The following is a 13,012-nucleotide window of genomic DNA, read 5'->3' on the forward strand; positions in this document are numbered from 1 at the left end:
TACAAGATGAAAATGATGGAAAAAGATTTCTTTAAAAAAGCCCAAAACAATCCAAGAGGACTGACCATAACACAAGAAGATACACCCCCCCCCCCCCAAAAAAAAAAAAACTACATACAAAACCAACACAGTCATCAGATAAACGAGTGTGTGAAACTAAATGACAACAGTGGAACCAGACAAACACCACCCAGTCTGATTTTACACTATTTTAGTCGTATTTTACACTATTTTAGTCATATTTAACACTATTTTAGTCGTATTTAACACTATTTTAGTCGTATTTAACCCTATTTTACTCGTATTTAACACTATTTTAGTTGTATTTAACCCTATTTTACTCGTATTTAACACTATTTTAGTCGTATTTAACACTATTTTAGTCGTATTTAACACTATTTTAGTCGTATTTAACCCTATTTTACTCGTATTTAACACTATTTTAGTCGTATTTAACACTATTTTAGTCGTATTTAACACTATTTTAGTCGTATTTAACCCTATTTTATTCGTATTTAACACTATTTTAGTTGTATTTAACACTATTTTAGTCTTATTTAACTCTATTTTAGTCGTATTTAACCCTATTTTACTCGTATTTAACACTATTTTAGTCTTATTTAACATATCATACTCTTATTTAACCCTATTTTAGTTGTATTTAACCCTATTTTAGTCATATTTAACACTATTTTAGTTGTATTTAACAATATTTTAGTCTTATTTAACTCTATTTTAGTCGTATTTAACCCTATTTTAGTCATATTTCACAGTATTTTAGTTGTATTTTACAGTATTTTAGTCGTATTTAACAGTATTTTAGTCTTATTTAACTATTTTAGTCGTATTTAACCCTATTTTAGTTGTATTTCACAGTATTTTAGTCGTATTTCACAGTATTTTAGTCGTATTTAACTCTATTTTAGTTGTATTTCACAGTATTTTAGTCGTATTTAATTCTATTTTAGTTGTATTTCACAGTATTTCAGTCATATTTCACAGTATTTTAGTCGTATTTAATTCTATTTTAGTTGTATTTCACAGTATTTCAGTCATATTTCACAGTATTTTAGTCGTATTTAACTCTATTTTAGTTGTATTTCACAGTATTTCAGTCATATTTCACAGTATTTTAGTCGTATTTAACTCTATTTTAGTTGTATTTCACAGTATTTCAGTCATATTTCACAGTATTTTAGTCGTATTTAATTCTATTTTAGTTGTATTTCACAGTATTTCAGTCATATTTCACAGTATTTTAGTCTTATTTAACTCTATTTTAGTCATATTTAACTCTATTTTAGTTGTATTTCACAGTATTTTAGTCGTATTTCACAGTATTTTAGTCGTATTTAACTCTATTTTAGTTGTATTTCACAGTATTTCAGTCATATTTCACAGTATTTTAGTCGTATTTAACTCTATTTTAGTTGTATTTCACAGTATTTTAGTCGTATTTCACAGTATTTTAGTCATATTTAACTCTATTTTAGTTGTATTTCACAGTATTTTAGTCGTATTTCACAGTATTTTAGTCGTATTTAACTCTATTTTAGTTGTATTTCACAGTATTTTAGTCGTATTTCACAGTATTTTAGTCGTATTTAACTCTATTTTAGTTGTATTTCACAGTATTTCAGTCATATTTCACAGTATTTTAGTCGTATTTAACTCTATTTTAGTTGTATTTCACAGTATTTTAGTCGTATTTCACAGTATTTTAGTCATATTTAACTCTATTTTAGTTGTATTTCACAGTATTTCAGTCATATTTCACAGTATTTTAGTCGTATTTAACCCTATTTCAGTCATATTTCACAGTATTTTAGTCGTATTTAACTCTATTTTAGTTGTATTTCACAGTATTTTAGTCGTATTTCACAGTATTTTAGTCGTATTTAACTCTATTTTAGTTGTATTTCACAGTATTTCAGTCATATTTCACAGTATTTTAGTCGTATTTAACCCTATTTTAGTCGTATTTCACAGTATTTTAGTCGTATTTAACTCTATTTTAGTTGTATTTCACAGTATTTCAGTCATATTTCACAGTATTTTAGTCGTATTTAACTCTATTTTAGTTGTATTTCACAGTATTTCAGTTATATTTCACAGTATTTTAGTCGTATTTAATTCTATTTTAGTTGTATTTCACAGTATTTCAGTCATATTTCACAGTATTTTAGTCTTATTTAACTCTATTTTAGTCATATTTAACTCTATTTTAGTTGTATTTCACAGTATTTTAGTCGTATTCACAGTATTTTAGTCGTATTAACTCTATTTTAGTTGTATTTCACAGTATTTCAGTCATATTTCACAGTATTTTAGTCGTATTTAACTCTATTTTAGTTGTATTTCACAGTATTTTAGTCGTATTTCACAGTATTTTAGTCATATTTAACTCTATTTTAGTTGTATTTCACAGTATTTTAGTCGTATTTCACAGTATTTTAGTCGTATTTAACTCTATTTTAGTTGTATTTCACAGTATTTTAGTCGTATTTCACAGTATTTTAGTCGTATTTAACTCTATTTTAGTTGTATTTCACAGTATTTCAGTCATATTTCACAGTATTTTAGTCGTATTTAACTCTATTTTAGTTTTATTTCACAGTATTTTAGTCGTATTTCACAGTATTTTAGTCATATTTAACTCTATTTTAGTTGTATTTCACAGTATTTCAGTCATATTTCACAGTATTTTAGTCGTATTTAACCCTATTTCAGTCATATTTCACAGTATTTTAGTCGTATTTAACTCTATTTTAGTTGTATTTCACAGTATTTTAGTCGTATTTCACAGTATTTTAGTCGTATTTAACTCTATTTTAGTTGTATTTCACAGTATTTCAGTCGTATTTAACTCTATTTTAGTCGTATTTAACCCTATTTTAGTCGTATTTCACAGTATTTTAGTCGTATTTAACTCTATTTTAGTTGTATTTCACAGTATTTCAGTCATATTTCACAGTATTTTAGTCGTATTTAACCCTATTTTAGTCGTATTTCACAGTATTTTAGTCGTATTTAACCCTATTTTAGTCGTATTTCACAGTATTTTAGTCGTATTTAACTCTATTTTAGTTGTATTTCACAGTATTTTAGTCGTATTTCACAGTATTTTAGTCGTATTTAACTCTATTTTAGTTGTATTTCACAGTATTTCAGTCATATTTCACAGTATTTTAGTCGTATTTAACTCTATTTTAGTTGTATTTCACAGTATTTTAGTCGTATTTCACAGTATTTTAGTCATATTTAACTCTATTTTAGTTGTATTTCACAGTATTTCAGTCATATTTCACAGTATTTTAGTCGTATTTAACCCTATTTCAGTCATATTTCACAGTATTTTAGTCGTATTTAACTCTATTTTAGTTGTATTTCACAGTATTTTAGTCGTATTTCACAGTATTTTAGTCGTATTTAACTCTATTTTAGTTGTATTTCACAGTATTTTAGTCGTATTTCACAGTATTTTAGTCGTATTTAACTCTATTTTAGTCGTATTTAACCCTATTTTAGTCGTATTTCACAGTATTTTAGTCGTATTTAACTCTATTTTAGTTGTATTTCACAGTATTTCAGTCATATTTTAGGCAGATTTGACCATATTTTCTGATCTAATCTGGTTTTTCTTCTGGTCTACGGTTGGTCTCAGTTTTCCCTAACCCTAAACTAGTCCCCTCCCTCCTCTGTCTCCGTGGTAACGGCGGGCTGCTGGGCGGCGGCCTGTCACCGTGGAGCTGCCAGCTCTGGTTTCCAGGAGATGGAGGGAGGGAGGGGCTTGGCGTCAGTCGATAACCTGCACGTGTCAATCAATAAGCAGCTGCTGTTGCCGTGGAAACATGACTGAGGTGACGACAGTGTCACATGACTCCAACATGAAAACACTGATCGCATTTAGATTTTTTTTATATTAGACAAATTTAGAAATGTACAAAATAATCCAAAATATGTGTTTGACTGTTTTTTATTTAGTTAGTTTTGAATAATTTTCTACATTTCTTTGCTGTTTTGTTCTTTTTCTGTTTTCTTGCCTATGTTCAAAATGTTCTGTTATTCATTTTTGTTCAATGAAAATGAACATTATTAATTCTATTAATATTATTACTCTATATTTATATTATTAACCACCAGTACTGGCCTCTCCTTTTAGCGCTTCTATATTTTAAAAAATGATCAGAAATGACCAAAAATAATCAACAAAATGCGTCAAAACAACCAAATATGATCAGTATGCCTGAGCAGCACCCCCCCACCACCACCACCATGAATATCAATCTCAGCGCTGAAAAAGCCTGTTACCCCTGAACGCCTCATCAGCCTGGAAACATGTGGATGCACGTGCACAAATAACCCATGATCCTCTCTGTTCACCCTGTGGTCACATGGTGCAGCACCGCTCATTCATTGGCCCAATTATCCGCAGCTCAACAGGGCCCCGGCGCCTGGACCCGGGTCTGTGTCCAGGTCCGGGTCCTGGTCCCGTGGTTTATTTGAAGACCACGACTGCAGGAAAATCAGCAAAACCACGACCGGAATCCAGTGACGGTGACCAGCGGGTCCAGTTCAGGACCCACATTCAGCCCCAAACCATCCAAAGTCCAATACAGTTCAGTTCCACGAAGACAAACACGGACGTTCACCGACGATCCTTTCAAACCACCAACGAATATGAGCGACAGGAAGGACACAACAGTGGAGCTGCACATCATGTTTCTGAAGTTTCTCTTTTTTTTTGTTCATGTTTCTGTTGGTTTTGGTCGTGTTTGTCTTTTTTTTACTCATTTCTGTTCATTTTGGTCGTGTTTCTCCGTTCTTAACCTCGTTTATAGGTGATTATCTGATTATCTGACTGGTCTGACCCACTTCAGCTCATCGGTCTGGAAATAAAAACATGAATAACCTGAGGTGTTTTCATATAATCAGAGGAATTGGACCAAAGTTCGACCTGTTCTTAAATGTTTGGTGTGTTTGTACGATTAAAGTTATAAAGAAACTGAGACGGAACTGATGTTTGATTTTTCAGATTTACAAAAAGAAACTTAATATTTTCATTCTGTATTTTAACATTTTTCACATGAAAACAAAGACAAAATGTGAGATTATATTCTATAGTTTATTGTGTCATGATTGTCCTGGTTCTGGTCCTGGTCCTGGTCCACTTTAGATCATATTGGTGTCAATGTGGAACCTGAACTGAACTCTCTTATATTCTAAAGGGAAGTGGACTCTGGTTCTGGTACCGTGTCTTTAGTGGGTTGGACCGGACCCCTGTGGCGGGCCAGTTTTGGTCCACGTGCCGTATGTTGGACCCCTGTGGTTGAAAATAATCGGCGGTGCAGCTTTAACGCGTCACTCAAAACCTAAACCGACATCTACAGCATCAGAGGATCAACGTCCAACAGGGTCTGAGACACTGAGCGGACGCATCCACAGGAACCTGTCGCCCCTGGCGACCGCATCAGCACCTGTCACCCCTGGCGACCGCATCAGCACCTGTCGCCCCTGGCGACCGCATCAGCACCTGTCGCCCCTGGCGACCGCATCAGCACCTGTCGCCCCTGGCGACCGCATCAGCACCTGTCGCCCCTGGCGACCGCATCAGCACCAGCCCAACACCGTTTTTAGGACCACATATGAAAGTGGTGTGGGTCAGATTTACTTTATTCTCTTCTGAGGACAGAAAAAAATGAGCAAAATAAAATAAAAAAGAAACAACATCAACAAAAATGGGGAGAAAAAACTGTAAACATGAACAAAATAAGCACAGAAACAGAACATGAAGTTCAGCTGCACATGTGTGAGTGCAGTTCTCCACAGGTCTGGAACATCTGAATACATCTGAGCACAATTTAGTCAAGTGTTCAAAACTGTTTAATTTAATGATATTTAACACAAACACATCTGAAAAACAGCCATCCATCCATCCATCCATCCCTCCATCCATCCATCCATCCATCCATCCATCTCTCCATCCGGGTCAGACAGACTCAAAACATGACCTGAATTCACGCACCACAGTCCGGCCTCAGACCCACCCGTGTCGAACCTCCCCCCACCACCACCACCACCGGATCCCAGTCCCAGTAAAAGCACCGAACCCGACCCCCGGCTGTTGGACACACACACACACACACACACACACACACACACACACACACACACACACACACACACACAGGTGCGTGCGTCAGTCTCAGACAATAGAGCCGCACAGTGCGCATTAATCCGCACTCACCATCATCATCTCCCGCAGATGGACGCGCCTGGTCCGGTTCACATGTCGGTGGAAGGGGGGGGCTCCGAACCGAAACCACCGACTGTTTCACGGCTTTTCACATCCCAGATCACCGGAGCGTCGTGCGCGTCCGTGCGGAGCTCCGCGTCTCCAGACCCGGACCGGACCGGACCGGACCGGACTAGCGCTCCTCCTCCATAGAGGCCGAGAGCAGAAGAAGAACAGACTTAACCCGGGTTACTGAGCCGAACCGGGCCGTTCAGGTCCGGATGGGTGAACGGACGGATGCCGCTCTCATTTCCACGGCGCGTGGGATGAAGAAGAAGAAGAAGAAGAGGCCTCCGCCGAAAGAAGTAGCACCAGTCTGAGCTGCACGCGCAGGCACGGAAACAGTGGAGCGACCCCGACCGACAGGAAGAACTGCGCATGCGCTGTGGATGGACCACAGCCTCTGTGAACTGAACATGACACATTCAATTCGAAAAGCAGAAGCACCTCCGCCAAGGCCGATCAGGGGTCCATGCCCCCCCCATCACCACCAAATATCATCTTTTTTGTTTTTTTGCACTGAAATGAAGTATCTGAATTGTTTGTCTCTGAATTCAACTATGTTTATAAATTCAGAATAAAAAAAATTCAGATGCAATAAATTCAAGTGCAAAAATTCAGATACTTAATTTCAGTGCAAAACAAAAAACAAACAAAAAAAAAAAAACAGTGCCAGACATTCAATGGCTGTTAGAATTCAAACTCTGATGACACAGATTTACTTCCATAATCGAACGAAATGTAATAAAACAAACCAAATAAAAGTAGATGAGGGTCAAAGTTCACACCTGCAGCGTTACCTGATCAGTAGAACTGTTTGAATGAATGACAGGAACACAGCGAAAGAATAAAAGACAAATAAAAGCTGCTGTTTGTCAGACCTGGGAGTCCCAGCTGGAAACACAGCAGTTATCAGCTGGCAATCAAACCACTGGACTCTCAGACTGTCAATCAAACCACTGGACTGTCAGACTGTCAATCAAACCACTGGACTGTCAGACTGTCAATCAAACCACTGGACTGTCAGACTGTCAATCAAACCACTGGACTGTCAGACTGTCAATCAAACCACTGGACTGTCAGACTGTCAATCAAACCACTGGACTGTCAGACTGTTAACTGAAGTTGTCAGTCAGCTGTTCTCTAACACTACATTCACCCATAGTTCATTCATATGATATTTTATGTCAACAAACCCCCCCCCCCCAAAAAAAAAAAAAAATCTGACTGGAGCATGAAGATCTAAAAGTAAAAGTCCATATTTGATTAATAAATACTGTGTATGTTTCTTCATTTTTAATCCATGAAGCTCACACCGAGGCCTCGTTAGTAAAAGCCTTTATTTACTCACTTTTACAAAAATAAACATGTCCAAGCGTACGTTCAGCTCCATTCTGCCCTTTAAATGATCTGTGTGTGTGTGTGTGTGTGTGTGTGTGTGTTTAAATGACATGGATTAGATGTGGAAGTCTGGGCATCCCTGCTTAGACTGTTACCCCCGCGACCCGGCCCCGGATAAGCGGAAGAAAATGGATGGATGGATGGATTAGATGTGTGTGTTCTCAGTAGCACATAAAAATATAAAATGTAAAATAGATTCAGATACAGGATACGCTCACAGCAGCACATATTAGAAAAAACACTAAAGCAGATAAAAAAAACAACAACTATATTTAGCAGCAAAAATCCTATTTTAAATGAAAAGAGCGTTCTTTTCTTTAAGGATTTGGGTTCAAATATCTACAGAAAATTTGCCTAATAATTATATTATTTTTAAAAAAACCCATATGATGTTGGAGCTGTCAGCATCACATTAGAACCAAACTCTACATGAACGGTATTAAATGACACTGCAAAAATGATGATTAAAGTGACATAAATACAAACGGTGTATTTAAAGGAACATGATGCATGCGCTGATCTGTGATGAGTATTATTATTAGATTATTATCTTGAACAGTTTCAGCTTATTTTTGTTCATTTTGTTGATTATTTAATATAATTATCTTGAAAAAAAAAAGAGCTGAAATTAAAATTTTTCAGAAAACTATCTCGTTCATTTGGAAAAACAAAGCCAATTTTTTAAAAACGTATTTTATATTGTTTTATGAAAAAATAAAAATTCGGCTCTGTTTTTACAAGATAATTATCTCATTAATTCAGAAAAACAGAGCCAAATTTTTTTTCAACTTATTTTTTTTCTCGTAATTACGAGATAATTATCTCGTTAATTTGGAAAAACAGAGCCGAATTTTTTTTTTTTGCGTGAATGCAATATGCCTCTGTACTTTTTTTTACAGAAACCATCTATTGAGCTGCACTGTACTGCTCTATGCCCCGCCCACTTCCACCCCCCACCCCGGGCCTAGGCAGACCACTACATTAATGTGTTATTTTTATTAATAGTAGTCGTAGTAATAGTAATATTAGTATTATTAGATTATTAGATTATTATTTTTAAATTTCACAGCTGTTTTTTTACAAAACCATCCATTGAACTGCACTGTACTGCTCTAAGCCCCGCCCACTTCAGAGCCCCCTCAGGTTCTGGACGTTTGGCCACGCCCCCTCAGGATCTGGGCGCTTGGCCACGCCCCCTCAGGCTCTGGACAGGAAGCGCAGGTTGATGGGGGCGGAGGGAATGAGCAGGGTTCTGGTTTTGGGCTCCACGGTGCCGGCGCCATCTGCAGGACGGAGCTGATAGTGTTGAACCAACTGCAAAAGAACAGCACAGTTTATTCTGACGGCCGCCACAGTTTCCGTTTGTTGATCCATGGTTCAGACTACAGTCATTATGGGATGTTGTTATGGTTGCTATAGTTTCCGTGGTTCAGACTAAACAGTTCTGAACTTGTTTGTTGGATTCAGTCAGATCTGTCGTTCAGTTATACACGACACAAACCAACAAGAAACAGAGCTAAGCTAACGGGCTAAGCTAACTGAGCTAAGCTAACAGAGGGGATTAGTGAGGGGCGTGTCCTGTTGTTTCCTAGTGATGGGCGTGTCCTGTCGTTGCCTAGCGACAGGCGGTCCACTGGACCTGTCACTCACCCTGGACAGAGCCAAGTACATCTCCAACTCCGCCACTCGCTTCCCGACACACGCTCGAACTCCGACGCCGAAGGGGATGAAGCTGTAGGGGTGGTGCCGGAAGGAGCCGGGTGAGGCCCCGCCTCTGGGCGAAGCCCCGCCTCCGGGCGTACGAAGCCAACGCTCCGGGACGAAGCTCTCGGCGTTGACGAACTCGGCTTCGTCGTGAAGGACGGCGTAATGACACAGATGGAACTGAGTCTGAGCAGAAACAGACGGAACGTTTCAGACCACAGTGGGGGGGGTTCATTCATGGGGTTATGTCATGGCTCACTTTGACCGGTTTCCATCATGCGGTTGCTTATTTGATCCTTTTTTACTTGATTTTGGTAAATCTTTTGCTTATTTTTTCCACATTATTTCTTATTTTGTACATTTTTCTATTTGTTTTTGTTCATTTTATTTTTTTTTTACCTTCTTTGGGAACCAGTATCCGTCCAGGATCACCTCATTCTCTGAAACAAATCGTCCGTTTCCAGGAACGACAGGATAAAGGCTGAAGGAAAAGGAAACAGACGATTAATAAACAACAGGATAAAGCTGAAGGAAAAGGAAACAGACGATTAATAAACGACAGGAAAAAGGCTGAAGGAAAAGGAAACAGACGATTAATAAACGACAGGATAAAGGCTGAAGGAAAAGGAAACAGACGATTAATAAACGACAGGATAAAGGCTGAAGGAAAAGGAAACAGACGATTAATAAACAACAGGATAAAAGCTGAAGGAAAAGGAAACAGACGATTAATAAACGACAGGAAAAAGGCTGAAGGAAAAGGAAACAGACGATTAATAAACGACAGGAAAAAGGCTGAAGGAAAAGGAAACAGACGATTAATAAACGACAGGAAAAAGGCTGAAGGAAAAGGAAACAGACGATTAATAAACGACAGGAAAACGGGAAATTACAGGAGACTGAAGTTTAACACATTGAAATCCTTTGGTGGGTGGGACCGGACCCTGTGGTGGGTGGGACCGGACCCTGTGGTGGGTGGGACCGGACCCTGTGGTGGGTGGGATTGGACTGCACCCTGTTGCCCCCCCCCTCCCCCCTCACCGCAGCGTCTCCTTGATGACGGCCTTCAGGTAGGGCATCTGGGTCAGGTCTTGGGTGGTGGGTTCTCTCCGGTCCGGACAAACCGAGTCCACCTCCTGGTACAGCCGGTCCTGGACCCTCTGGTCCCGGGCCAAGTGGTACAAGGACCAGGACAAGGTGTTGGAGGTCTGGGACCGGGACAGGACAGAAGAAACACAAAGTGGACGGACTGTTTTTCACACTTGAATGTTTTTTCACTCAAACTCAGAAGGTGTTCCTCACTCACAGGAAAAGCTCAGACTGGTTTCCACATGAAACAGGGTTCACCGCACACACGTCACACAAACGGGGCCTTTCTATTGGTCCTCACCGTGTCCACGCCCCCCAGCAGCAGCTCGGTGACGCTGATGGACACCTCGGCTCGGCTCAGTTTGTCCGAGGACAGCAGGTAGGACAGGTACATCCCCTCCGACACTTGGCCGCCGCTCACCTGACCTTCCATCTCCGACACTCGCCGGTCGATGAGGGACTGAGCTGGGACGCCAAAGACGGAGACGGAAAACACCCATGAGACGCCGGAGACGACCGGGACGAGCATCGGCGTCCGTAACGGGACCCCCCCGTCCTACCTACGTCGTAGAGGTCGTCCCAGGCCCGGACGAAGCGCGTCCAAAACGGGAGGACGCGGCGGGTCCAACGCGGAAGCAGGACGACCACCTCCGACAGCGTCAGCATGGAGTTAACGGCAGAGATGAAGCGAAGAGTGTCCTGAGGAATGTCCTCCTGAAGACAACCCAGACGAGTCTCAAACAGGATGGACGAGATACCTGCAGGACACACGACAAGATGGACCAGGGGTGGACACCAAGAGGTGGACAGAGGGTGGACACCAAGAGGTGGACACCAAGAGGTGGACAGAGGGTGGACACCAAGAGGTGGACAGAGGGTGGACACAAAAAGATGGACCAAGGGTGGACACCAAGAGGTGGACAGAGGGTGGACACCAAGAGGTGGACAGAGGGTGGACACAAAAAGATGGACCAATGGTGGACACCAAGAGGTGGACGAAAAATGAATGAAAGAATGAAGAGAAGAAGCAAATCTGATGGAAAAGTGGAAGGAAATAATGAAGAAAATGAACCAAATGGAACCAAAACAAAATAAACATTAATTAAAACAATGAAAGAAAGAAATTTAAAGTTTAAAAAAAGAACAATATCAACAAAATGGAGAAAAAAAGACGAAAAATGAACAGAATGAACAAAAATGAGGAAAATAATCAGACATGAAAAATGACAGAACAGTCACCAAAGGTTGGACTGGACTGTGGACCAGAACCAGAACCACAACCACAACCACAACCAGAAGCACAACCAGAACCGGGCCTCTCACCTTTAAAGACCAGAACCGGACCTCTAGAACCGGACCTCTAGAACCGGACCTCTAGAACCGGGCCTCTAAAACCGGACTTCTAGAACCGGGCCTCTAGAACCGGGCCTCTAGAACCGGACCTCTAGAACCGGACTTCTAGAACCGGGCCTCTAGAACCGGACTTCTAGAACCGGACTTCTAGAACCGGGCCTCTAGAACCGGACCTCTAGAACCGGACTTCTAGAACCGGGCCTCTAGAACCGGACTTCTAGAACCGGACTTCTAGAACCGGGCCTCTAGAACCGGGCCTCTAGAACCGGACCTCTAGAACCGGACTTCTAGAACCGGGCCTCTAGAACCGGGCCTCTAGAACCGGACTTCTAGAACCGGACCTCTAGAACCGGACCTCTCACCTTCGAAGCCAAACTTGTACAGTTCTGCGGTGACGTCAGACACCGTGGTCCGGTCCGGACTGCGGTTCCGGAGGTCCTGGATCCGCCTGAGCAGGTCCGACACCACCTGGTGCAGGACGGGGGCGAAGGCCGCCGCCTCCCGGGGCTTCAGCATCCTGGGGTTGAGGGCGCTCCGGATCCGGTACCACTCCGGTCCGGTACTGGAACGGTAAAGAGGGTCAGGGTTAAAGGTGAATGAGTCCTGACCCGTGACCCGGGTCCACGTGGACCGGCGGTACTCACTCCACGTGCAGACCGTAGGCCTGCCCCCTCAGGTCCCGGTACTCCTTCCAATGGGGGAGCGGGGCTCGAACCGGGTACCGGCCCTCCTGCCGGATCACCTGGGCGATCAGGTCCGCCGAGGCCACGTTGACCATGTCGAAGGGTCCGAACCTGCTGCGCCACATGGGCCCGTACAGGGCCTTCTGGACCCCCTGGAGGACGGACAGGGGGCGGGGTTAGTGAGGGGGCGGGGTTAGTGACATCTAGTGGCTGAGGATTACACCCACCTTAGTCCACTCTGTCCCCTAGAGCCCCCCAGACCCCAGACCTCCTCCTGTCCCCCCAGACCTCCTCAGACCTCCTCAGACCACCTCCTGTCCCCCCAGACCTCTTCAGACCTCCTCCTGTCCCCCCAGACCTCCTCAGACCTCCTCCTGTCCCCCAGACCTCTTCAGACCTCCTCAGACCTCCTTCTGTCCCCCCAGACCTCCTCCTGTCCCCCCAGACCTCTTCAGACCTCCTCAGACCTCCTCCTGTCCCCCCAGAC

General features: G+C 41.6%; 1 protein-coding gene across 1 annotated transcript in view; it reads right to left on the minus strand.

The window, feature by feature from the left end:
• Positions 1-7,616: 7,616 nt before the first annotated feature.
• The window catches only part of cyp27a2 (cytochrome P450 family 27 subfamily A member 2), a 7,237-nt gene continuing 1,841 nt past the window's right edge, over positions 7,617-13,012 (minus strand). Inside the window, exons 2-9 of the mRNA XM_030130666.1 lie at positions 12,487-12,677; positions 12,205-12,404; positions 11,050-11,247; positions 10,791-10,954; positions 10,442-10,608; positions 9,800-9,881; positions 9,347-9,586; positions 7,617-9,010 (exon numbers count right to left, since the gene is read on the minus strand). Of these exons, the coding sequence (XP_029986526.1) occupies positions 8,894-9,010; positions 9,347-9,586; positions 9,800-9,881; positions 10,442-10,608; positions 10,791-10,954; positions 11,050-11,247; positions 12,205-12,404; positions 12,487-12,677 (1,359 nt within the window). The 3' untranslated portion in view covers positions 7,617-8,893. The remainder of the gene's footprint in view (positions 9,011-9,346; positions 9,587-9,799; positions 9,882-10,441; positions 10,609-10,790; positions 10,955-11,049; positions 11,248-12,204; positions 12,405-12,486; positions 12,678-13,012) is intronic.

Source organism: Sphaeramia orbicularis, unplaced genomic scaffold, assembly GCF_902148855.1.
Source record: "Sphaeramia orbicularis unplaced genomic scaffold, fSphaOr1.1, whole genome shotgun sequence".
Taxonomy (NCBI): domain Eukaryota; kingdom Metazoa; phylum Chordata; class Actinopteri; order Kurtiformes; family Apogonidae; genus Sphaeramia; species Sphaeramia orbicularis.